At 37.9% G+C, this 24,677-nt stretch overlaps 1 protein-coding gene and 1 pseudogene across 1 annotated transcript in view; both read left to right on the top strand.

Moving 5' to 3' along the window:
- Nucleotides 1–10,219: 10,219 nt before the first annotated feature.
- Nucleotides 10,220–21,894, top strand: LOC127449960 (3-phosphoinositide-dependent protein kinase 1-like; annotated as a pseudogene).
- A 2,269-nt stretch (nt 21,895–24,163) lies between these two features.
- The window catches only part of LOC127450552 (BTB/POZ domain-containing protein KCTD5-like), a 35,572-nt gene continuing 35,058 nt past the window's right edge, over nt 24,164–24,677 (top strand). The window contains exon 1 of the mRNA XM_051714773.1: nt 24,164–24,423. Within this exon, the coding sequence (XP_051570733.1) occupies nt 24,202–24,423 (222 nt within the window). The 5' untranslated portion in view covers nt 24,164–24,201. The remainder of the gene's footprint in view (nt 24,424–24,677) is intronic.

Raw genomic sequence — 24,677 nt, forward strand, 5'->3', positions numbered from 1 at the left:
TGTCGTCAGCAAGTAATTTCCCATCATGCACAGCTCAGAAAAAGCAACTGCGCCGCTGCGCTCTCGCGGGACATTTTAACTTGTAGAACTTTTTTTTAATGCTTTATTGATTAAATGCCACAAAAACAAGAGGTATTACATATCCACATAATCAAATTAACATTAGCTGCCAGAGAGAGAGATAAATAAATAAATAAATAAATAAAGGAAGAAAATTACATAAATTTCAATGCTTTCAGAGCATTACATGTTTTCAGTGCTTTTTTGTTTTTTGTTTGTTCCAAGAGATTTACATATAATTTAAAGTCATTTATAAAATGTGCAAAATTTGGTTTACATTGAGCCCACTTCTTTTTATGTATATGGAATTTTCCTAACAAAATAAACAAATGTATAATATGTTGTTCTTTACAATTCAAATTTTCTTTTTCTGTATAAAAAAGTACATCAAATATACAAATTTCTATCATACACTCCATTTTTCTGTTAATATAAAATTCCAAATCCTTCCAAAATAATCTTGAGTAAAGACAATGAAAAAAAAAAAGATGCAAAATAGTTTCTTTTTCTTGACCACAAAAATCACAGGAATACGAAATATTAAGCTTAAATCTTTCCAAAACATGCTTAGCAGGATCAATTCTATGAAGTATTTTGTAAGACACTTCCTTAACTTTGTTATTGATACAAAACTTATTTGGCAGTTTCCATACTTTAACCCAAGAGATATTACCGAATAAAGAAGACCAAAAAAATCTTGCTGCCGGTAAGGACACAGAACAAAGAGCATTCCTTATAATCTTATTGCTACACTGTTGTTTTAAAACATCAACATTTTCAATGAAAATGTTTCCACAAAGATTAACCATGCTGATTTCTTCTGAGTTACAGTTTTTCAAAAGTAACATCACACTCTTTGGAATTGCGTCAAAAACAATAGCAAATTCTCTTGGTTTAACTGGTAATTGAAATTTCTGAAGAAATTCAGTATATGACAACAGGTACCCATGGGAATTAACTAACTGTCTTACTAAAAGAATTCCTTCCTTGAACCAAGTATGATAGAATAAAGATTTGTTTTTAAATAATAATATTCCATATGAAATAGTTGTGGGGTGAAAAATTGTGCTTATACACCAATTTCCATGCTAACAGGGCTTGTCTGTGAAAACCGGCCAATTTAACAGGAATTTTATCAACAGAAAAATTACATTTCAACAAAAAGTCTATGCCTCCAAGAGTATTAAATATATAATTAGGAAATGCATTCCAAGGACTTTCTCTATTCTTCATAAACTCTATCAACCATTTAATTTTAAAAGTGTCATTGAGAGTATTATAATCTAAGACCTCCAGTCCCCCTTGCTCTTTAGGATTACAAATTACCTCCTTTTTTAAATAATGTGGTTTTTTCCTCCAAATAAAGTTATAAAGAATCTGATCTAAATCTTTAATAGTCTTGGGAGGCACCTCTAACGATAATGACGTATAGACAGATCTAGATATACCTTCCGCCTTTGACAATAATACCCTCCAACTTGTAGAACTTCTGTAAGGAAACTTATACGTCGTCATGATATCACAGCAAGTCGAACAGATTTTAATGATGGGAAGTCCGATTCTTTTCCGCGTACCGGTTCTTTCGGATGGTTCGTTTCAATGAACTGTTTAAAAAAACCCGATTCACCAGTTCATTTACGTCATCACCTAAAGACGTCACTATATATAATGCTAATACACCGGCGTCGTAGAATTTACGCACAAACACATTCAATAAAGCCATATGTAAGGGCATATAGCTGATTATAACATTTTATTTAATTAAGTTATAATAATAAGGGTGTTTATTGTCATCAGTGTTTCATTTAGTGATCTTACAAAACATCCTACATTAAAGTTTTGCACCTAAAGCACCCAATACTGACACTGATATACAAACGCGGATGTTCTACACATGTTTAAAGCATAAAAAGTTATCAAACTAGTCTTCATCAACTCACCCTTTTATACAGAAACCATGATCCAGCTCATCACAACTTAAGATATAATCTGCATGCACAGTACTCTATAGTAAAATTAGTTTACATCTCTCGACTGAAACGTTTCGCCCCCTCATTGAAGTCCTCGGTTCACACATGCTCATCAGCTACTCACTGATCAGCAGTTCGCAGTATTATGTCCGAAAGAGGCGATTCTCAGTTCAGCAAGTAATTTCCCATCAAGCTTGCAGTTTGCGCTGCTGGAAAAATCCAACTGCACGCACCTCGCTCTCACTAGACAGATGCAATGTAGTCAAAAGACACTACTTAAAATCAGTAGAGAAAAAGGTTAGCACCTTACAATTAGTTTTAATTGGTAAACATTAACATGAGCTAGCAACCGACAACACTTCTACAGCACTTATTAGACATGGTTAATGTTAATTTCAACATATATTTGTGCATTTTAACTTTTTTTCCTGATTTTTTTCCCCTTTTCTCCCCAATTTGGCATGCCCAATTCCCAATGCGCTCTAAGTCCTTGTGGTGGTGTAGTGACTCCTCAATCTGGGTGGCAGAGGAAGAACCTCAGTTGCCTCCGTGTCTGAGACTGTCAATCCGCGCATCTTATCACATGGCTTGTTGAGTGCGTTACTGCAGAGACGTAGCGCGTGTGGAGACCCACACTATTCTACGTGGCATCCATGTACAACTCACCACGTGCCCCACCGAGAGCAAGAACCACATTATAGTGACCATGAGGAGGTTACCCCATGTGACTCTACCCTCCCTAACAACCAGGCCAATTTGGTTGTTTAGGAGACCTGGCTGGAGTCACTCAGCACGCCCTGTTTCTAGAGACTGTTGTGCGTGAAAATCCCAGGAGATCAGCAGTTACAGAAATACTCAAACAAGCCCATCTGGCACCAACAATCATCCATGTGATTATCTAATCAGCCAGTCATGTGGCAGCAGTGCAGTGCATAAAATCATGCAGATACAGGTCAGGAGCTACAGTTAATGTTCACATCAACCATCAGAATGGGGAAAATGTGATCTCAGTGATTTTGACCGTGACATGATTGTTGGTGGCAGATATTTCTGTAACTGCTGATTCTCCTGGGTGCTATTTTGGTGGCACGAGGGGGACCTGCACAATATTAGCCAGGTGGTTTTAATGTTGTGGCTGATCGGTGTGTATACACATATATATATATATATATATACATACACACACATATATATATATATATATACTCACACACACACACCGATCAGCCACAATATCAAAACCACTTCACAGGTGACGTGAATAAAATTTTGTAACAGTGTTCACAGGACGGGCAAGGAGGAGGCGGGAACCAGCAGAACAGTCAACATAATTTTAATGACATAACTGAACTTAAACAAACATAAACACACAGACACACACACAGCGGCCACGTGTGCCTCTCTCTCTCGAACTGGCGCCTCCGGCTCGTCTTTATCCCCCTCCCGGCTGATAAGGACAATTCAGGGCAGGGTGTGCAACCTCACGGCCCGGCCACACCCTCCCCCTCTTCACACATTTATTATCTTTTTACAATGGCACCTGTCAAGGGGTGGGATATAGTGGGCAGCAAGTCAACAGTCAGTTCTTGAATTTCATGTGTTGGAAGCAGGAAAAATGAGCAGTTGTAAGGATCTGAGTGACTTTGACAAGGGCCAAATTGTGATGGCTAGACGATTGGGTCAGAGCATCTCCAAAATGGCTGGACTTGTGGGGTGTTCCCAGTATGCAGTGGTTAGTACCTACCAAAAGTGGTCCAAGGAAGGACAACCGGTGAACCGGCGACAGGGTCATGGGTGCCCAAGGCTCATTAATGCGCATGGGGAGCGAAGGCTAGCCCGTCTCATCCGATCTCACAAATGAGCTACTGTAGCACAAATTGCTGAAAAACTTAATGCTGGCCATGATAGAAAGGTGTCAGAACACACAGTGCATCGGAGCTTGCTGCTTATGGGGCTGCGAAGCCGCAGACCGGTCAGAGTGCCCATGATGACCCCTGTCCACCGCTAAAAGTGCCTACAATGGGCACGTGAGCATCAGACATGGACAATGGAGCAAGGTGCAAGGAAAATGTGGCCTGGTCTGACGAATCATGTTTTCTTTTAGATTGTGTGGATGGCCAGGTGTGTGGGTGTCATTTACCTGGGGAAGAGATGGCAGCAGGATGCACTATGGGAAGAAGGCAGGCCGGCGGAGGCAGTGTGATGTTCTGGACATTGTTCTGCTGGGAAACCTTGGGTCCTGGCATTAATGCGGATGTTACTTTGACACGTACCACCTACCTAAAGATTGTTGCGGACCACGTACACCCCTTCATGGCAACGGTATTCCCTGATGGCAGTGGCCTCTTTCAGCAGGATAATGCACCCTGCCACACTGTAAAAATTGTTCAGGAATGGTTTGAGGAATATATCAAAGAGTTCAAGGTGTTGACTTGGCCTCTAAATTCCCCAGATCTCAGTCAGATTGAGCATCTATGGGATGTGCTGGACCAACAAGTCCAATCACTGGAGGCTCCACCTCGCAACTTACAGGTGGAAGAAAACATTAAACATTCCCTGTCTTAGGTCAGTTAGGATCACTACTTTATTTTAAGAATGTGAAATGTCAGAATAATAGTAGAGAGCTTTTATTTCTTTCATCACATTCCCAGTGGGTCAGAAGTTTACATACACTTTGTTAGTATTCGGTAGCACTGCCTTTAAATTGTTTAACTTGGGTCAAACATTTTAGGTAGCCTTCCACAAGCTTCTCACATTAAGTTGCTGGAATTTTGGCCCATTCCTCCAGACAGAACTGGTGTAACTGAGTCAGGTTTGTAGGTCTCCTTGCTCGCACACACTTTTTCAGTTCTGCCCACAAATGTTCTATAGGATTGAGGTCAGGGCTTAGTTATGGCCACTCCAATACTGTGGATATAGATACTTGTCTACCTGTTTCTTCCAGCATCTTCACAAGGTCCTTTGCTGTTGTTCTGGGATTAATTTGCACTTTTTGCACCAAACTACTTTCATCTCTAGGAGACAGAATGCGTCTCCTTCCTGAGTGGTATGATGGCTGTTTGGTCCCATGGTGTTAATACTTGCGTACTATTATTTGTACAGATGAACGTGGTACGTGGAAATTGCTCCCAAGGATGAACCAGACTTGTGGAGGTCCACACATTTTTTTCTGAGGTCTTGGCTGATTTTTTTTTTAATTTTTATTATTATTATTATTATTTTTTTTTTTTTCATGATGTCAGGCAAAGAGGCACTGAGTTTGAAGGTAGGCCTTAAAATACATTCACAGGTACACCTCCAATTCAGTACACCTCCTATCAGAAGCTAATTGTCTAAAGGCTTGACATCATTTTCTGGAATTTTCCATGCTGCTTAAAGGCACAGTCAACTTAGTATATTTAAAATTCTGACCCACTAGAACAGTGATATAGTCAAATAAAAGTGAAACTATCTGTCTGTAAACAGTTGTTGGAAAAATCACTCATGTCATGCAAAAAGTAGATGTCCTAAACGACTTGCCAATATATATATATATATATTGTTATCTGTCTTTTTGCTGTCTTATTTAAATATTAGCTCTTTGTCTAGTCCACTTTTAAAAATGTAGCTACCTTGTGATGACACTTTATGACCCAGCAGCTTGCTAAGTCTTTTGCATTCATGCTTACATTATTATCTGTCAACCCTTACTACACTTTGCTGTCATGCATGCAGTGCCTCTGTTTGCTTTAAAAAAAAAAAAAAAAAAAAAAAAAAAAACTGCTGGCTGTTAAATATGTTATGTTTACTGTCCAGGTATCATATTTGTTGACACTATCAAAACATAACTTCCTAATCTAGTTGTAATTACATCTTCCAGGAAAACTGGCTGTTATGTTATCCGATTACAACATGGCAGTATTTTGATGCCATTGATCCTGAGGGTGGTGGAGGCCGTATCGTGCAGCTCTACTCTGTTATTGTTGTTTTAGGCGCTGTGCTTGTGCCTCACCCCTTTATTGTATTATTGTGTCATAAAGGAATAGATGCAACCTGTTGGTACTTGAAGTACAGTATCCAAGCTGCAAATTGTGCACTATTAATTATTATACAGACATGTCAGAACTTTCTTTGCATACTGGTCGTAATTTAAAATCCTTTCCTTTATTGCCAACCGGCAATAAACATCACAAGATGAAAACTTTCTTGCCTGTGACAGCACTATGGATCATGCAAAAAACGTTTAAACAAAACAGTACATAAATAAACATCATTGGTGTCGGAATTGTTGTTGTGTTCAGTCAACAGCTGTTGTATTGCATTGTCAGTGCTGTCTTGTTTGGTACACAACCATATTAAATTAGCCATATAACTAGCTAATAGCTAATGGCTAGTGGCTACGAGCCTGATTGGTTTTCATGACAGCAGGGCTGCCTGCTAATACTTCCTAACAGGCTGATTGCATGTCTGTGATTTAGGTAGCTAGTTGTGTGTATTACTTTGCCGAACTGCTTGTGTCCTCTTTGTGTTTTTAGCAACACGTACCTGATCTGATCGTCTACATGTAGAACATAGGCTAAATATTGAAAATTACTCCAAAGTTTATCATCGATTTTTATTTATTTATTTATTTATTTTTTTATAAATATCTATATCGTTTTATCACCCATCGCTACTGCACGCACACAGACCAAGTGACAATTGCGTGGCCATCTATAATCTGCAATCTGCTTAGCTTTAAACATTACTTTTTAAAGTATTATTGCAAGCCCTTGCGATATGTAAATTTGCAATATAACGATAAATGTGATATATCGTGAAGCACAAGTAGTTGGCTAATACAAATTGTAGCTGGGTGAAGAGGTCTTAGCTGTGCTTTATCATGAATAAAGCACGGCTAGTGACCAATCAGCATCCAGGACTGGAAGTATATATTTTATAAATAAAATGAGTCAACACCTTGAAACGGCTGTCAGCCAAGCAGAATCAATAATTGAGCAATGCTGTGTAATAAATTGCATGATTTCTACTTTTTGTTTGTATTATAAGCTCCTATATAGTGTGATATCCATGCAGTTTGTTTGTCAGTTACAGGTGGGGGGACTGTCCTCTTTAGTTTCAGTGGTTGAGTGTGTTTGGCAGTGGGGTATTGGAGAAGTGCCCTATGTGGCAGGTGTCTGGAAAGTACCAGGTTTTACACTGATAACTAAACCTTTTAGAATATGTTTTTTCTCTTGACATCTCTAAACATATGTGGAGTGATCGTCACGCTGAGGGGAAGTAGATCTTCTTTTATTTCCATGGCTTTGGGTGTTATCTCTTAGACTAGAGACTTAAGGATAAAGCTGTCTCTTACTGATAGATGTAGACATCCTAGGCATCTGTATCCCATATATACTGTATTATTGGCTGTTACTTAAGTCTAACAGTCCAGTAAACAACACACTCCTAATTGGATGGATGAAATATTTTTAGCCTTGTTTCTCAGGTTCCTCTTTTGGTGACCTCATAATCTGTCTGAATGCCATTTTGAGTCATATGTACATAAAAGTACATTTACAAGTAGATAAATAAAGAGGCAGTGCTTGAATCCTTCAACGATCAGTCACCTTAAAGAGGTAGTTCACCCAAAAATAAAAATGTGTCATTATTTACCACTCTGGTTTCTTGACAAGTTGTAATAAAATTGTATGAGTTTTACTCCAAGAAAATAAACAAACTGACAGATGATGTAATCACAATTTATCACAGCCCAAACCAAACCATAGTTTTGTGAACCACAGAAGAAAGAAACCATTGGGGTTTGGAAGGAGATGAGGGAAGCTAATTGCATAATATTAACACACATCAGTAATTTGTATTGCATGAATCGATATGGAATGAGTAACCATATATGTTCACTGACATTTCCTTACTTAAAATTTGGATTTGAGGCTAGCTAAAATATGAATCCTGTATTTTGTTGATTTAAAAAATGTATTGGTCGATCTGTAAGGGAATAAAAGTTGTGCCTTTTTATAGAAGACAAGACATAATTGAATTATTATCATGGGACTATGTTGCTATTTGCCCACTCTTTATTGTTCCAAACCTGCTTCTTTGGAACACAAATGGCTGAATTTTAGCCTCAAGTCACCATTTAAATTACAGTGCATCCGGAAATTATTCACAGCGCTTCACTTTTTCCACATTTTGTTATGTTACAGCCTTATTCCAAAATTGATTAAATTAATTATTTTCCTCAATTCTACAAACGATACCCCATAATGACAATGTGAAAGAAGTTTGTTTGAAATCTTTGCAAATTTATTAAAAATAAAAAACGAAAGAAAAAAAAAATCACATGTACATAAGTATTCACAGCCTTTGCTCAATACTTTGTTGAAGCACCTTTGGCACCAATTACAGCCTCAAGTCTTTTTGAGTATGATGCTACAAGCTTGGCACACCTATTTTTGGGCAGTTTCTCCCATTCTTCTTTGCAGGACCTCTCAAGCTCCATCAGGTTGGATGGGGAGCGTCGGTGCACAGCCATTTTCAGATCTCTCCAGAGATGTTCAATCGGGTTCAAGTCTGGGCTCTGGCTGGGCCACTCAAGGACATTCACAGAGTTGTCCCGGAGCCACTCCTTTGTTATCTTGGCTGTGTGCTTAGGGTCGTTGTCCTGTTGGAAGCTGAACCTTTGCCCCAGTCTGAGGTCCAGAGCGCTCTGGAGCAGGTTTTCATCAAGGATGTCTCTGTACATTGCTGCATTCATCTTTCCCTCGATCCTGACTAGTCTCCCAGTTCCTGCCGCTGAAAAACATCCCCACAGCATGATGCTGCCACCACCATGCTTTGCTGTAGGGATGGTATTGGCCAGGTGATGAGCGGTGCCTGGTTTCCTCCAGACATGACGCTTGCCATTCAGGCCAAAGAGTTCAATCTTTCTCATGGTCTGAGAGTCCTTCAGGTGCCTTTTGGTAAACCCCAGGCGGGCTGTCATGTGCCTTTTACTAAGGAGTGGCTTCCGTCTGGCCACTCTACAATACAGGCCTGATTGGTGGAGTGCTGCAGAGATGGTTGTTCTTCTGGAAGGTTCTCCTCTCTCCCCAGAGAAATGTTGGAGCTCTGTCAGAGTGACCATCGGGTTCTTGGTCACCTCCCTGACTAAGGCCCTTCTCCCCCGATCGCTCAGTTTGGCCAGGCGGCCAGCTCTAGGAAGAGTCCTGCTGGTTCCAAACTTCTTCCATTTACGGATGATGGAGGCCACTGTGCTTATTGGGACCTTCAATGCTGCAGAAATTTGTCTGTACCTTTCCCCAGATCTGTGCCTCGATACAATCCTGTCTCTGAGGTCTACAGGCAATTCCTTGGACTTCATGGCTTGGTTTGTGCTCTGACATGCACTGTTAACTGTGGGACCTTATATAGACAGGTGTGTGCCTTTCCAAATCATGTCCAATCAACTGAATGTACCACAGGTGGACTCCAATCAAGTTGTAGAAACATCTCAAGGATGATCAGTGGAAACAGGATGCACCTGAGCTCAATTTTGAGTGTCATGGCAAAGGCTGTGAATACTTATGTACATGTGATTTTTTTTTCCGTTTTTTATTTTTAATACATTTGCAAAGATTTCAAACAAACTTCTTTCACGTTGTCATTATGGGGTATTGTTTGTAGAATTTTGAGGAAAATAATGAATTTAATCCATTTTGGAATAAAGCTGTAACATAACAAAATGTGGAAAAAGTGAAGCGCTGTGAATACTTTCCGGATACACTGTAATTGTATGAAAAAAGATGCATTGAAAGTGAATGGTGACTGAGGCTGTCATTCTGCCTTACATCTCCTTTAATGTAGAAAGAAAGTCATACATGTTTGGAACAACATGAGGGTGAATAAATGATGACAGATATTGATTTTTTTTAGTGAGCTATCCCTTTGTACCTTTCATATCTTCATTCAGTTACATGTGGTTAAGTGTGGTGACTTTAACCAATACCGTGCGGCAAAAATTATATCATTTTAACTTTAGCAAGGCTAAATGTTTTGGTTGTTAAGTAAAGCCTGGACATTTCTCCAGCATAAACAAAGGCAGGTCTGAGTGAATGAATTTGAGTACTCATAATCCTGGGTGAAAACAAACATATCCCTCCCCTCTGCTGAAGCTCAGTTGTACTTTATCAGCTGCTGGTTACTGCCTCCAAGGTGGTTTTGTTCCTCATTGCACATGCACACGCATGTCTGAGTCTGTGTCATGTTTGCTCTCTGTGTGTTTTGCTCGTTCAGTACGATGCTGCTCCCATCCAGCCTAGTGTGCTGCTGCGTTCCTGTGCTTCCTCATCAATGGTAGGGACTCAGCTCAACTCCAGCCTTCCTCACTGTCTCATTATGGAGTTCCGCAGTGGTGAGGCAAGCGTTCAACCAAAGACGCCTGCGCTCAAGCCTCCACAATCACGCAAGAAGGAGGACTTCAGCTTTGGAAAAATTTTAGGAGAGGGTTCCTTCTCTACGGTGGGTGGAGTTTTTGTTTTAGTGTGTGAGAGGATTTTGCAATAACGAAATTCATTGTTTCATGCTAGAATAGTAAGATATTATTGATATTTGAGAAGGTGAATACAGGTCATGTGGGACAACTGGTAAAGTGGGACACTTAAGTGTAAAGGAATGTTCTGGGTTCAACTCTGACCCCAGCTTAGCTGGGATATGTGAAAAAAAAGAATTTCACTGTATATGTGCAAATGTATAATGTGTGATAAATAAATATAATTATAAAATTATAAATTAATTATTATAAAAATTATTATAATTATAAAAATTAATTATATTATGGGTTCAATGCAAGTTAAGCTTAATTAACAGCATTTGTGGCATAATGTTGAATACCACAAAACATTTTTTTGACTCAAAGCCGTTTCAGTAAGGCACTTACAATGGAAGTGAATGGGGCCAGTAAATAAACATTAAAATACACATTGTTTCAAAAGTATTGCCACTCGATGTAAACATTATATGTGTTAACATGATTTTAGTGTGATTAAATCGCTTACTAAACTCATCTGTGTACTAACCTCATGTGTTATACACATACCAGGTTTATGGGGTTTCATTGTCATGACAACGCCATTGTAATTTTGAACTTTAAATACTGTAGATAAGGTTAGTAAGTGATAAAAAACGGTTGAAATAATTTTTTTTGTGAAAATCAACATAATGCCACATAATGCCACAAATGCCATAATGTCACTGTTAAGTGAGCTTTACTTGTATTGAACACAGAATATTCCTTTAATCATCTACCATTATGTATATAATTCCATAATTAAAAATCACTATTAAGTTCATGCTAAACTGCTATGAGATAACATGGATGTAGCCATTTGGATCATATTTTTAAAATAACGGCAATGACAAAGGATGAGAAAATGTACCACTTTACTTATATTCATCCCTACATTTTTAGCTAGCTTCACAATTTGTTTTACTAAATGAAAACATTTGAATTACAGGTTGTGCTAGCAAAAGAACTGGCCACTGGAAAGGAATACGCAAGTAATGGGCTTTTATTAAGCATCCCACATCATATTTCATTTAACATGTCATATATAGTATAGCCTATAGGCATGTTGTGCTTGTAACAAATACAAACCTGTTACTGTACGTTTCTCATTGTCTGTTCATTCACAGTGTTGATCGCACAATGGAAAGTAAACAAACTATATTGATCTCATTTGAATTTGGTTTTTCAGTGAAAATTCTAGCGAAGAATCACATCAGAAAAGAGAATAAAACACACTATGTCATCCGAGAGAAGGATATACTGTCACGCATTGATCATCCCTTTTTCGTAAAGCTCTACTTCACATTTCAAGATTCACATAAATTATGTATCCTTTTTTTTTTGAGATTGCAAAACAATTGTGGTGTTTGTTTGACCCATGATTACTTTGTTAAAATGTACTTAACCTCTAATCCGTCAGATTTTGCCCTCAGTTATGCAAAGAATGGAGAACTACTTAGATACATTCGCAAAATAGGCTCATTCGATGAGACTTGCACAAGATTCTACACTGCTGAGATAGTTTGCGCACTTGAATATTTGCACTCAGTGGGAATTATTCACAGGTAATTCACAATTTTGAGTTACAGTGTGACTTGAATTGAAATAAACGATGACGATGCATTTCTAAATATTTGTTATGCTTTCTATTTAGGGACCTTAAGCCAGAGAACATTTTATTGAACGAAGAAATGCACATTCAGATTACAGATTTCGGGACGGCAAAACAGTTGTCATCGGACAGCACTCAAGGTAACATACTGTAGAAGTAATAAATATTTCAGATATAGTTTTTAGCTCCTGCTTTGGTTGTTGTTGTTTCCCTATTGTGATGTCGTTAACTTCCTTCAACCCCTTTGTAGGTCAGGCATGAAGTGTTTGTTATCTATAGATACACACACAACAGTCCTCAAGTAGCATAAATACGGGTCATCTACATGACAGTCTGCACTTGTTGTTGATGCAGCCATTGTAATGTCTTCATACACAGATATGAGTCAACAATGTTTGTGCACCCCTGCATTTGCTCTATATTATATTTGTCTTTACAGCAAGAGCCAGTTCTTTTGTTGGGACTGCACAGTATGTTTCTCCAGAGCTGCTGACGGAAAAATCCGCCTGCAAAAGGTCTTCTGTCCGGCATTCAGATTCGTTGCTCTCACTTAAAGGGATAGTTCACCCAAAAATAAAATTCTGTCCTCATTTACTCACCCTCATATTGGTGCAAACATGTACGACTTTCGTTCTTCTATGGAACACGCACACATAAAAGAGATGTTTGGCATTATGTTAGGGACTGACTGCCTTTGTCACCATTCACTTTCATTGTATGGAAAAAAAGATGCAATGAAAGGGAATGGTGACTGAGGCGAACATTCTGCATAACATCTGCTTTTCCTTTCCATGAAAATCATATGGGTTTGGAATAATAAGTGATGACAGTGTCTTCATTTTTTTGCGAACTCTTCCTTTAAATGTGCAACAATTTCTCTATTTATCAATAAAATGCTTTCTAATAATGTTGATTTTCTATGGTATTATTTTAGTTCAGACCTCTGGGCATTGGGTTGCATAATCTACCAGCTAGTGGCTGGATTACCTCCGTTTAGAGCCAGGTAAGTCACAGATCAATTTACCTTCAGTTCAGTTGAACATTCTTAATAATGTAGCAATGGATTTTACAGCCTTGCACTTCAGCTGAACAGATAGTGGATGATCACTGTTGTAATCGCACTTTTAAAAACAAGGTGTGAAATAACAGGAAGTGTTGGCTTTGGTGTTTATGACTTGTTTGTGTAGACAGTACAGAGGGCTTCTGAGGAAACCCCAACCACCGAGTCACATGACCCGCTTGCCTTTTGGTAACATTACAACCAATAAATTGGCTCAGATGGCCGTTGAAAACAAAACACTTCACAACCATGTGACTGTAAATTAACCCTTGCCTTCTCTCAACTGATTAAAGAGGTAGTACACACAAAAATGAAAATGAAAAAATGGTCATTATGTGGGTTTTTAAACCTGTATGGCTTTTTCTTATTTTGTGGAACACAAAAGGAGATGTTAGGCAAAATGTTAGCTTTAGTCACCATTCGCTTTCATTCTATGGTAAAAGAGGCAATGAAAGTGAATTGTTACTGAGGCTGACATTCAGCCTAACATCTCCTTTTGTGTTCCATGGAAGAAGAAAAAAAGCCATACAGGTTTGAAACAACATGAGGGTGAGTAAATGATGACAGAATTTTCAATTCTGGATGTACTATCCCTTTAAGAGCTCTCCAGTATTCAGTGGGACTGCAATGATGCATTCAGATGATATTGATTTAGTTCAGTTAGTCATTTGCTTTTGTCTTTTAATAGGAACGAGTATTTGATTTTCCAAAAGATAATAAAGCTGGAGTATGAATTTCCTGAAAAGTTTTTCCCCAAAGCTAAAGATCTGGTGGAGCGGCTGTTGGTAATAATTTTTGCTTCTATTTTAAATGACCTGAAATTAATAAATCTGCCCTTTCATGTCAATTGCAAAGCTTTGCTGATGAAAGTAATTGTTTTTCCTCACAGTCTTTGGACCCCACAAAGCGGCTCGGATGTGAGGAAATGGGTGGGTTCAATACATTGAAAGGCCACGTGTTCTTTGAGACAATCCCATGGGAGAATCTGCCGGTTCAGACTCCACCCAAACTGACTCCTTACCTGCCGGCCATGGCTGAAGATGATGAAGACTTCTATGGCAATGTTAGTTTGATATACATTGCATATCATGTATAAAGAGCACATTCATTTTGTTTAGGAAAATTTCCTCATAAAAGATGTATGTAAGTTTCTTAAAGGGATAGTTTGCCCAAAAATGAAAATTCTCTAATCATTTGCTCACCCTCATGCCATCCCAGATGTGTATGACTTTCTTTCTTCTGCAGAAAACAAACGAAGATTTTTAGAAGAATATCTCAACTCTGTAGGTCCATTCAATGCAAGTGACCAAAACTTTGAAGCTCCAAAAAGCACATGAAGGAAGCATGAAAGTAATCCATAAGACTTTAGTGGTTTAACCAATGTCTTCTGAAGCGATCTAACCTTTTGGGTTAGAACAGACTAAAATATAATTTCTTTTTAACTGTACATCTTACCATTGCAGTCTTCACCACATGATTTCAAGTTCGATTACACTTCATCGAGCTTGAAATCATGATCACCAAGGAGTCTGCTGATATCAAGATTTATAGTGAAAAAGGAGTTCTATTTTGGTCCGATTGGATCGCTTCATAAAACACTGAGTAAACGATGTATGGATCACTTTTATGCTGCCTTTATGTGCTTTTTGGAGCTTCAAAGTTCTGGTCACCATTCACTTACATTGCATACCTGCCAACACTCCCGATTTTACCGGGTTTCTCCCATTTTTCCACCCCTCCTCCCGCTATACTCCCAATTTACAATTTCTCCCGATAAACCCCCGATTTTCTGCATCCACACTTTGCTCATATGGGATCGTCCCGTATTAAATATGAAATGATGCGTCCTGTATCAAATCAATAAGGGACGCAATCTGTCCTGTAAGTTTTACATTTTTCTTACAGTGGTTAAGGGGTTGTCTGAAAAGTCCACACATTGTGCTAAAACAGTTTTTTTTTTTATTGAAAAACAGAAGGTTCAGTATATAAATGTTTAATAAGATGTACAGAAGTACACAAATCCAACAATGTACAGTATGAATACAATCACTAAAAATAAATAATTAAAATAAATAACAAAAAACTAAATACATAAAAATACATATAAACCAACACAGATGTGTACATAAGATAAAGAAGTAAATAAATAATCAAAGAAATAAAAATAATTATATTTTTTATAAGTCATGGTTCAGGAAAGTTCTTAGCATATAAAGGATATACACTTTTTATTATTAATAACTCAAAAAGCATTTATTGCTAAAACTGTGAAGGATGTGTGTAACATTTCGTGGAAAAGGAGGAAGCTGGGACCAGCTTAACAAACACATAAGACACTTTAAACGTAATGGGGTGCTTTCCAGTCCCACATAAAACACATGCACTGCTTTTCAGCCAGCTACGTCAAACAAATTAACACACACACATCTTCAGCTTTGTGCGTCTCTCTCTCCCCTCTGCCGCTGTCTCCTCTCCTTAAATACTCCTGCCACCCCTCACTGGAATGCTAGACCGGTGTGGCACACAGGTGGACTTCATTCATCACTCATTTTCCCGGCCTCGCTCTGCCCAGATGCCGCTCGGCCCCGCCCTGCTTGCCACAATGTGGTAAGAGACCGTCTGAATACATGGTAATTTTCTTGGTATTATTCATCTTCAGTGTAGTATTACTGACCGGTACTGTTGCTCCCTATACACATACTACACAGTCTGCGTAGTGCACCTACTCCCTACGGGGGCACCAGAAACCCCACCAGCTGCCGTTCCTTGCACATACGAAAAATTTCCCTTCTTTTCACAATCCGATGTTGGCAGGTATGGCATTGTAAGGACCTACTTAGCTGAAATGTTCTTCTAAAAATCTTCGTTTGTGTTCTGTAAATGATTCATCAAATGAAATCATTTTCATTTTTGGGTAAACTATTTCTTTAAAGACAACATGAAATCAAAATTGACCCTACAATGTTGCTGGGTTTATTTTGCACTGTTTATAATATAGTTCGATATGTTAAGTTAGTACATTGTTGTTGATATTTCTGCTAATTTAAATATGCAACCAAGGCAATGTTATCTAGCTGTCTAACTTAGATATAATTGTGAGAGTGTTAAAATTGTGATGACTTGTGATAGTCGTGGAAGCATTAGATAGAATGGGTTGCAATTATAAACCAACCAGTAATGTGTTTCATCATACAGTATGCCATAATTTTGCAGCAAAAGTGTGTACATGCATTCATAGCTGTGATTTACATTGTAGCGGTGCAATTTCCAGCTAAATCTCAAATTAAAAACCCAGTATTTCGTTTGTTTTTGCAAAGAAAGCTTAACGTTTAATGATAATTTTTTTTCCTGCCATAAATAAAAATACATTGCTAAAGAATTGATCATATTGTATGGTAGGGCTAGTAAAAATGTTGGCAGAGCAAGTACACATTTGAACTGCACATTTTAAATTAAATGTTTTGTAAATGCCGTTTCATTTTGTCTTTAAACATGCGTTTGGAGCTTTTCATATGAATTGATGGTACAAATTGTGCAAGCTCTTTGTTTCTGTTCGCCTGCAGGTGGTTCCATCCAGCTCTTGTCAAGTCCTCTCAATCCCATCCACCGTCATCCGACAGAGATCCTGCAGCAATATTGAGCAATACATCCAAAACCTGGACAGCAACTCCTTTGAGCTAGACCTGCAGTTCTCCAGTGAGGAGAAACAACTTCTACTACAGAAGCAAACAAATGGCAACCCTTGGCATGTTATACGCTTCATTCAGAAATTTGGATTACTGTTCATAAACATTCACTTTGGTTAAATATTGAATTGTATGTGTCATTATATGTGTCGTGATAACACAAATTCATTCTGTCATCATCCCTAATAAGTGGGGGTTTATGGCTGCGCAGGTGTATGTGCTCACAATTATCACTTCTTATCTCCTTCTGCATTTCCTGTTGGATTTTTTATAGCATGCTGTAAAAGATACTCTTGATTTTTATAGTTCTGTGTATTGAATCGGTTAACAACACAAGCACTGTTAGCTGCCAGCTTGTTTTTCATTGACATATTTTTTTTTCTTCTCTCTTTTAAAGGCATCAGTTTGTTGAAAATAATTTGATATATAAAATGGGACCAGTCGACAAACGAAAGGTAACATTTTCTTCTCTGTTTCTTTCTTGGGTAAATAATCTGTGGTTATATAAAGGATGAACAACAGGTGCCTGTTTTTATTTAATAGAAATTAGTGTGAGAAATCTTACAGTGCCATCTGTTGGCTGCTGTTGGGATTGACAGTGAGCAGTGGATTCAAGCTCTGTTTTCTTTTTCACAGGGACTTTTTGCTCGTCGGCGTCAGCTTTTGCTAACTGAAGGACCACATCTATATTACGTGGACCCTGTGAATAAAGTCCTAAAAGGGGAAATCCCATGGTCTCCAGAGTTGCGTCCTGAGGCCAAGAACTTCAAGACGTTTTTCATCCACACGGTAAAAATAGTAATAAACTCCAAAAAAAAGATGTGCTTTGTAAAGAAATAACATTTATTATTGGTGGGTGATGTAGAAGAATTGGGTTATTTTGTCATAGTACAATGAAAATGCATTTTAACACATTTTTGCTGCTTTGTAGCTGTATAGGTAGTTAGATAATTCCTTTTATATCATGTTCGTCATGGCACAGTGATGGTTTTCGATGGTAATATCATGGTAATTATATAGCATAATGTATATTACCATATTTATGTACCATGGTATTTACATGATACGCCAAACTACTTCAAAGAACACCATGGTATGACTATAGTAGATGTCCAAAGGTAGAACAAAAAATTACCAAGGTACCATGTCTAAAATAGCATGGTATTACAATGGGACATTAAAAAAGTGTGATATTATCATGGTACTTTTTTGTTACTTTTTCTGCTTAACACAATGTACATTTTTAGGAGTCCAAGTACCAAATGTCCGATGCCAGGTGGCGCTATAATACAAACTTTTATGTTTTCGCTAATATCTCTAAAACCGTATCGGCTAGAATTAAAATAATTTGTCCTCTGATTCCCTGAGTCAAGCAGAACAACACTTACATCTCCGATTTCCATCTATAAAAGGGTTTTCCAACATTTTAAGTTTTCAGAAAAATTTACTTTTTCCAAACTTCTCCTTGGACCGCAGGTCTGATTCACCTGAAATTTTGCATGAATTATCTAGAGACCCTCTTGACAAATGAATTTTGATTTGTCAAATTGTACAGAAGACATGGGTTGATAAGTGAAAAGTGCCATGGCCAAAAAAAAAAAAACATTGGCTTTAATCTTCAAAATTATTTGAAGAATCCAGATTCTTTTGGAAACTTTTTGTCTTGAATGTATCTAGATGATGCTTTCAAAATTTTGTGCGAATTGGACCAATGTACTAGGAGGAGTTAGAAAAAGTTTTTTTTTTTTTTTTTGGAAAACTCACCCTGGTGGAAATTACTTTGACCCCGACAGATCCGTTCCTTTAAATTTGGCAATTTTGGTAATTTTCTCTACTTTTCCCAACTGCTTGGACCTCGATATTTGCTGCATGCAGCTCTATTAATTGTTGTGTTCCTCATGTGCAGCCAAACAGGACATATTATCTAATGGATCCCAGTGGTAATGCAGACAAATGGTGTAAGAAGATTCAAGAGGTCTGGGGAACTATATACCACTAACATCAGACTACAAGCTTCAGCGGACTATCCTCACTGTAGTCCAGGCAAGTCTTCATGGTCGGAGCCCTTAACGTTCCCTATGTGCTTGAACTATTTATTTATAATAGTTGTGCATCAATATTCCTTCATGGAAGGATGTTTTGCTTGTTTGCTGTGATTCTGTCATGTACAGCAGCTGTAATATAAAATCAAAGACCAGTAAAATTCAACAAAGCTGCAACTTGCACACTATATATGTGTATATAAATCAATATATAGGAGGATATCCCCAAAAGCTTTGGAAAAGAAACACTCTTTCACTCATTCTTGCCTTTAACAGTAAATTGAGTGTTTTTGGCTGCTTCCACAGTGGCTTTTAAGAAAGATTTAGAGGACCATAGGACATTATAATGACACTCAAGTGATCCTGCAGGTCAAGTATATATTACATTAAGAAGAAAATGATTAATATATTTATATTTATTCTTTTAGTCATCATGTTCACATGTATAATGTCACAATCATATTCACATGTATAATGTCACATTTCAGTGGTGATTCAACAATGCCTATAAGCGTTGACTATTTTCTGCAACTGTGGCATTATTTATTGAATATGATGCTGTTTACTGTATTGGGATGTACTGTTGGTGATTAATGATTAATATCAGAAAAGGAATTATTGTTGAGCCGCTATATTTGGTATGAAATTTATTGATTTTGTATGAATTGTTGTTTTTATATTTTGTTTTATCTTTTAACCTTTGTTTGAAAATCTAACAAGAAGCATACTTGACAAGGTACATTTTATCGTGTCTACACTGCAAGCGAGTGGCGCAACATGATGCAACAAATTTAGATCGCTCCCATTATAATCAAATATGTTTTCTACATAGTGGTATTGCATGCTTACAATGTGGACAGCTTTATTGATATAATAGGAGTGATCCGGTTTTGTCGCATCACTTCGCACCACTCTTTTGCAGTGTAGACGTGTGTTATACCTATGAGGATTGAGCTGTGAAGTTCCTGGAAGAGAATTGCAACTGTAAATAAAAGTTGTGTGTAGAGATGCAGCTTTGACTGCTTTATTGCTTATTTAAAAGGCTATTTGGTCCAAAACATATAAATGAAAATGCTGTAACTGATTGAAAACCAAGCAGAAGTGTTTCTCCACTTTTTTCTTCTTTTTTCTGACAAATGGTTACATTGTCTGTTTAAAGGTGCAGTATGTAAGATTCAGAAACTCTTGTTATTAATGACACCTATGGCCGTTAAGTGAATTGCAGCCAGCTACCTGTTGCTCGTGCTCGCGCTCGTGCACACACTCCATAGGGACGCGAGCATCGGCCAAAACAACGACGTAATGTACAAAGAGACAACTTGATTCACAGACATCATGCTGACAGATGAGGTAGCATAATTAAAATTACACAGTTATGATTGTTTTACTACAAACTTTGAGACTGTATATTATATTTGACTCTCCAGTGGTGGAACAGGGCTAAAACAAAGTGTGGATATAGGTCTGACTATGCGAGACTGTAGTTTGAAGTAATCACTTTTCTTTGCATGATACATTGACTGCCTATGTCGGCGTTAGCTAGCTAGCCAGCTTTATCAATAGCTGTTAGCTAGATTTGGTGGATGATGACAGTAGCTGTTTATAAAATAGACTGTACATTATAAATATGTTGATGTGATTCCATCATAACTGTCATTTTGATATATCGATGCGCTATTGTTTTATAATAATAGAATATATCTATTTTTTGTATAACCAAGTTACGTTACACTAATGAATGGGTCTTTTTGCATTATCTTGAACATTGTCTAGCATTCATTTCATGTGTTATTGTAGTTTACCTTGCTGAATAATTACAGATTTACATTGACATTAACCTGACTTTTAGTATAAAGAGAAGATCGTTGAAATTATTTGAAAGTTACGAAGCAAGGTAGCTTGCAATTCGTCAGCGTTAGCAGGCAAGATCAAGTTAGCTAAAATTACACAGATCAATCCTTATGGCACTATATTTCACATGCTTTGCAGTTATGTAAGCTTACCTGTCCAACAAGTAGAACGCCAATTCAGGGTCGGTTTTGATCCCCAAAACCGAATGAAGGTCCCTCCAGGAATTAAATGCACTGCCAATGTTCACTCTAGTTTTCGCTCGACCACGTTCCTGCTTAGCCAGACAGGATTCAGTAGATAAATTATTTTTTTTTGTTGTTGTTGTTTATTTGGCTTCTTCTGAGTTTGTGTAGGAGTCGGTGTTGTGCTGGGAGCTGGACGTTTGCTGGATTTCATCTCTAAGATAGCGTTACCTAGTGTTGCAGACTGTCTGTTGACGTTGTTGAATAGTGGAAGAGAAGCACTGAGGCAAGGCTCTCGGGAGCTCGCATAAACGTCACATCCTTTGGATTTTCCCGGCAAAAGTGACCTGCTCCCTTCACATGAAAATCAGTGTACAGGCTTTAATAGGCAACCTAGGAAGGCCAGGAAGGGCTCATTTTTTAAGTTGCGTTACATGCCGTTCACACACTGGCAAAAAATAGGCTAATATTACATGAAAAATGTTATATATTGCACCTTTAAAATTCTATTTGGTTTGTCACCGAAGATGACTGTGATGTACAGATGATGTATTATTTAGAAAGTAACAGTGTTACTAGATTTGCACCTTGTATAATTGTATTCTTATATGAGGTTATTTGCCTGTTATTGAGGTTATTCTAATACTCAAAGATTTATATTGAACTCATGTTCAGGGGTCATGTTTTGTAAATATTGTGATGTAAAGACTATGAATGTGAATAGTCGCTGTAAGATTAAGCACGCTTTCCTTTTTTCTTTCTTTTTTAAGTATGTGTCTTATTAGGTCACTTACAGTAAATTATATCAGATTCGATGTTTATGCCCTTGCACACCTATAATTAAATTGAAGAATGTCTTAGAGAACTTCATGGTAAGTCTCAAAATAAAAGCATATATAGACTAATATATTTTTGCCTCTGTGTCTGACAGGCTGTTGGTAGCATGTGCAAGACAGCAGTGCTAAGACAACAGTTCCTTAAAGACTTCCCCTGTCTTTTAAACATTTCACAGTTGGGTCTCTTATGCATGCCGGCTGTTTACATTATTCAGCATACTGCAGAGCAGAATAAGTGCTGAAATTCGGTCATACTGAATGAGCTCACTTTTCAGCTTTCCAGGTCTTAGGTAAATATGTAGAGTAAGAGACTACCCGCAGGCTTATCTTGACAGAAAAGCATCAGCACTGCTATTGCTTACTGTGAGATATACAGTACATATCACTTTCACAACTGCAGGATCATCAAGCGATTTTAAATGGCTGTGTACTGTCTAAAACTGAGTAAGATTTTCACCACTGTGTAATTTTATTTTCAGTCTTGACATTCAAATAATCTTGGGCATTTTATACGTTTTGAACATGAGAACACATTCAGGCTCTTATGCCATATTATGATCGTTTGGTCTCAATATCAGACGGATATATTTCTGCGGTCTATAAGACACTGAAACTTGGGTGGGATCAAGAATCAAGATGGAGCCTGTCTTGTATGGAAGACCAGTATCACCCACAGTAAAGGGGAGATTGTCCCATAACCTGTCAAGAAAATGTCTTGGTCCTACTCTGAATTAAAATAAATTAAATTAAGCATATAGAAAATCAACCATATTTTTAGGACCTTTAAGATTTGTTTAAATTTGTGATTGTGACATTATTTTCATGACAGTCACACACATTTGACCTCAATTCTCATATCTGCAATGCAAAAAAAGATGGTCACAATGATATTCTCACTAGCCCAATGGAAAATTGTTATTTAAATTGTAAAATCGTTATTCATGATATTAGTACTCCCTTGGTACAGCATTTACAGTAATTTTCGCTGATTTTAATTAAAAAATAATTGAACAACTGCATCGTTTTACTGTAATATAATTACTTTTAAGTACATTAAAAGGTTATGCATATTTCTAATGTATTATTTATGTAGAATACATGAATTATGGCCCGGTGATAAGTCATTGTGAAGGAGAAATGTGAGGTGCTGAGAGTTTGACTTGTGTGTAACAATGAACAATAAGGGAATATAGACATTAGTTTTTTTTTATAGACATTAGTAATTTGTTGAGCAGAAAAATGTTTTAGAAAGAAACTTAAAAGTAAAGTAATTAGTAATGTGATTACTTCTTCAATGAATTAGTATGATAATCTGATTGCAATTTTAGAGCAATAATTAATCATTTGTAGTGGATTAGGCCTACTGTTTTTGAGTGATTACCAACACCGCTCTAATCTGATTACGAGAATTTATTACAAGTACTTGATTTTTGTAATCTGATTTCATTATCAAAATTACTTGTGATCCGTTCCTACCCAGCCAGCACTGTCAACAACGCACTATCATACACCGATCAGCCACAATATTAAAACCACCTTCCTAATATTGTGTAGGTCCCCCTTGTGCCGCCAAAACAGCGCCAACCCGCATCTCCTGGGATTTTCACACACATAACAGTCTCTAGAATTTACTCTGAATGGTGCCAAAAACAAAAAACATCCAGTGAGTGGCAGTTCTGTGGACGGAAATGCCTTGTTGATGAGAGAGGTCAACAAAGAATGGCCAGACTGGTTTGAACTAACAAAGTCTACGGTAACTCAGATAATCGCTCTGTACAATTGTGGTGAGAAGAATATAACCTCAGAATGCTATTCTGAGATGCGGGTTGGTGCTGTTTTGGTGGCAGGAGGGGGACCTACACAATATTAGGCAGGTGGTTTTAATGTTGTGGCTGGTGTACATTCATTATATATCTATATCTATATCTATATCTATATCTATATATATATATAAAGTGGACCTGCCTCATTTGGGTCACTGCTTCCTAGAAACAATGACACTCTTTTCAGTCCATTACTGCTTTTTTATTTTGATAATTACTTGATTTCTAAAAAAATAAAAATAAAAAAAATAAGAAGGTCTCTGCAGGTAACAAAAAGTCCAACGCACTTATTCCTCTCTGGCTGTGTACCAAAACCGTGCTGCCTTCCTAGACAGCATTTTGGGCATCATTTGCGCATGCAGCATCTTTGCATGCCCTGCAATGCTGCACGCGCCAATGATGCCCAAGAATGATGTCTAGGAAGGAAGCTCACTATATTTTGAGACAGAGCCTGTGTAGTCGGATGGAATGGGAGGGCACAGTAGCTCTCAAACTCCGCACACTTCCTGCTCTCGCTCAATTCCATCATCAGTCAGTGGGGAGAGCAGAGGAGGTATGGCGGAGAAGAGCCCTGACCCGAGCGGCTCGAACGGTCGGAGGTGTCCGGCTCTTTCTCCCGGAGAGAGAATGCAGCCGCCCGGGAGCGGATCGTCCAAATGGGTTCGCCTGAACGTCGGCGGCACGTACTTTCTCACGACGAGACAGACGCTGTGCAGAGACCCAAAATCTTTCTTGTACCGACTGTGCCAGGCCGACCCCGACCTCGACTCTGACAAGGTATTTACATCGCTTTTCATTTACATGAGGATGAAAATAAAGCGTGTTGTCGCTTATTTTGGGTTAAAGCGAGTCGTTGGAGCTCAAAATGCTCGAACAATGGGTCTGTTCTGTTTGATTCCGCTAAAGTGGTGTATTCTTTATATTTTAGCTCGCAGGCTAGCTGGGAAAGTAAACGTGAACGGAGCCCTGCTTACTAGCTTAGCCTGACTAATAACAGTTTATGCAGCCTTTTTTTTTACTAATGAAAGTTT

This window comes from Myxocyprinus asiaticus, chromosome 13 (assembly GCF_019703515.2).
Source record: "Myxocyprinus asiaticus isolate MX2 ecotype Aquarium Trade chromosome 13, UBuf_Myxa_2, whole genome shotgun sequence".
NCBI lineage: Eukaryota > Metazoa > Chordata > Actinopteri > Cypriniformes > Catostomidae > Myxocyprinus > Myxocyprinus asiaticus.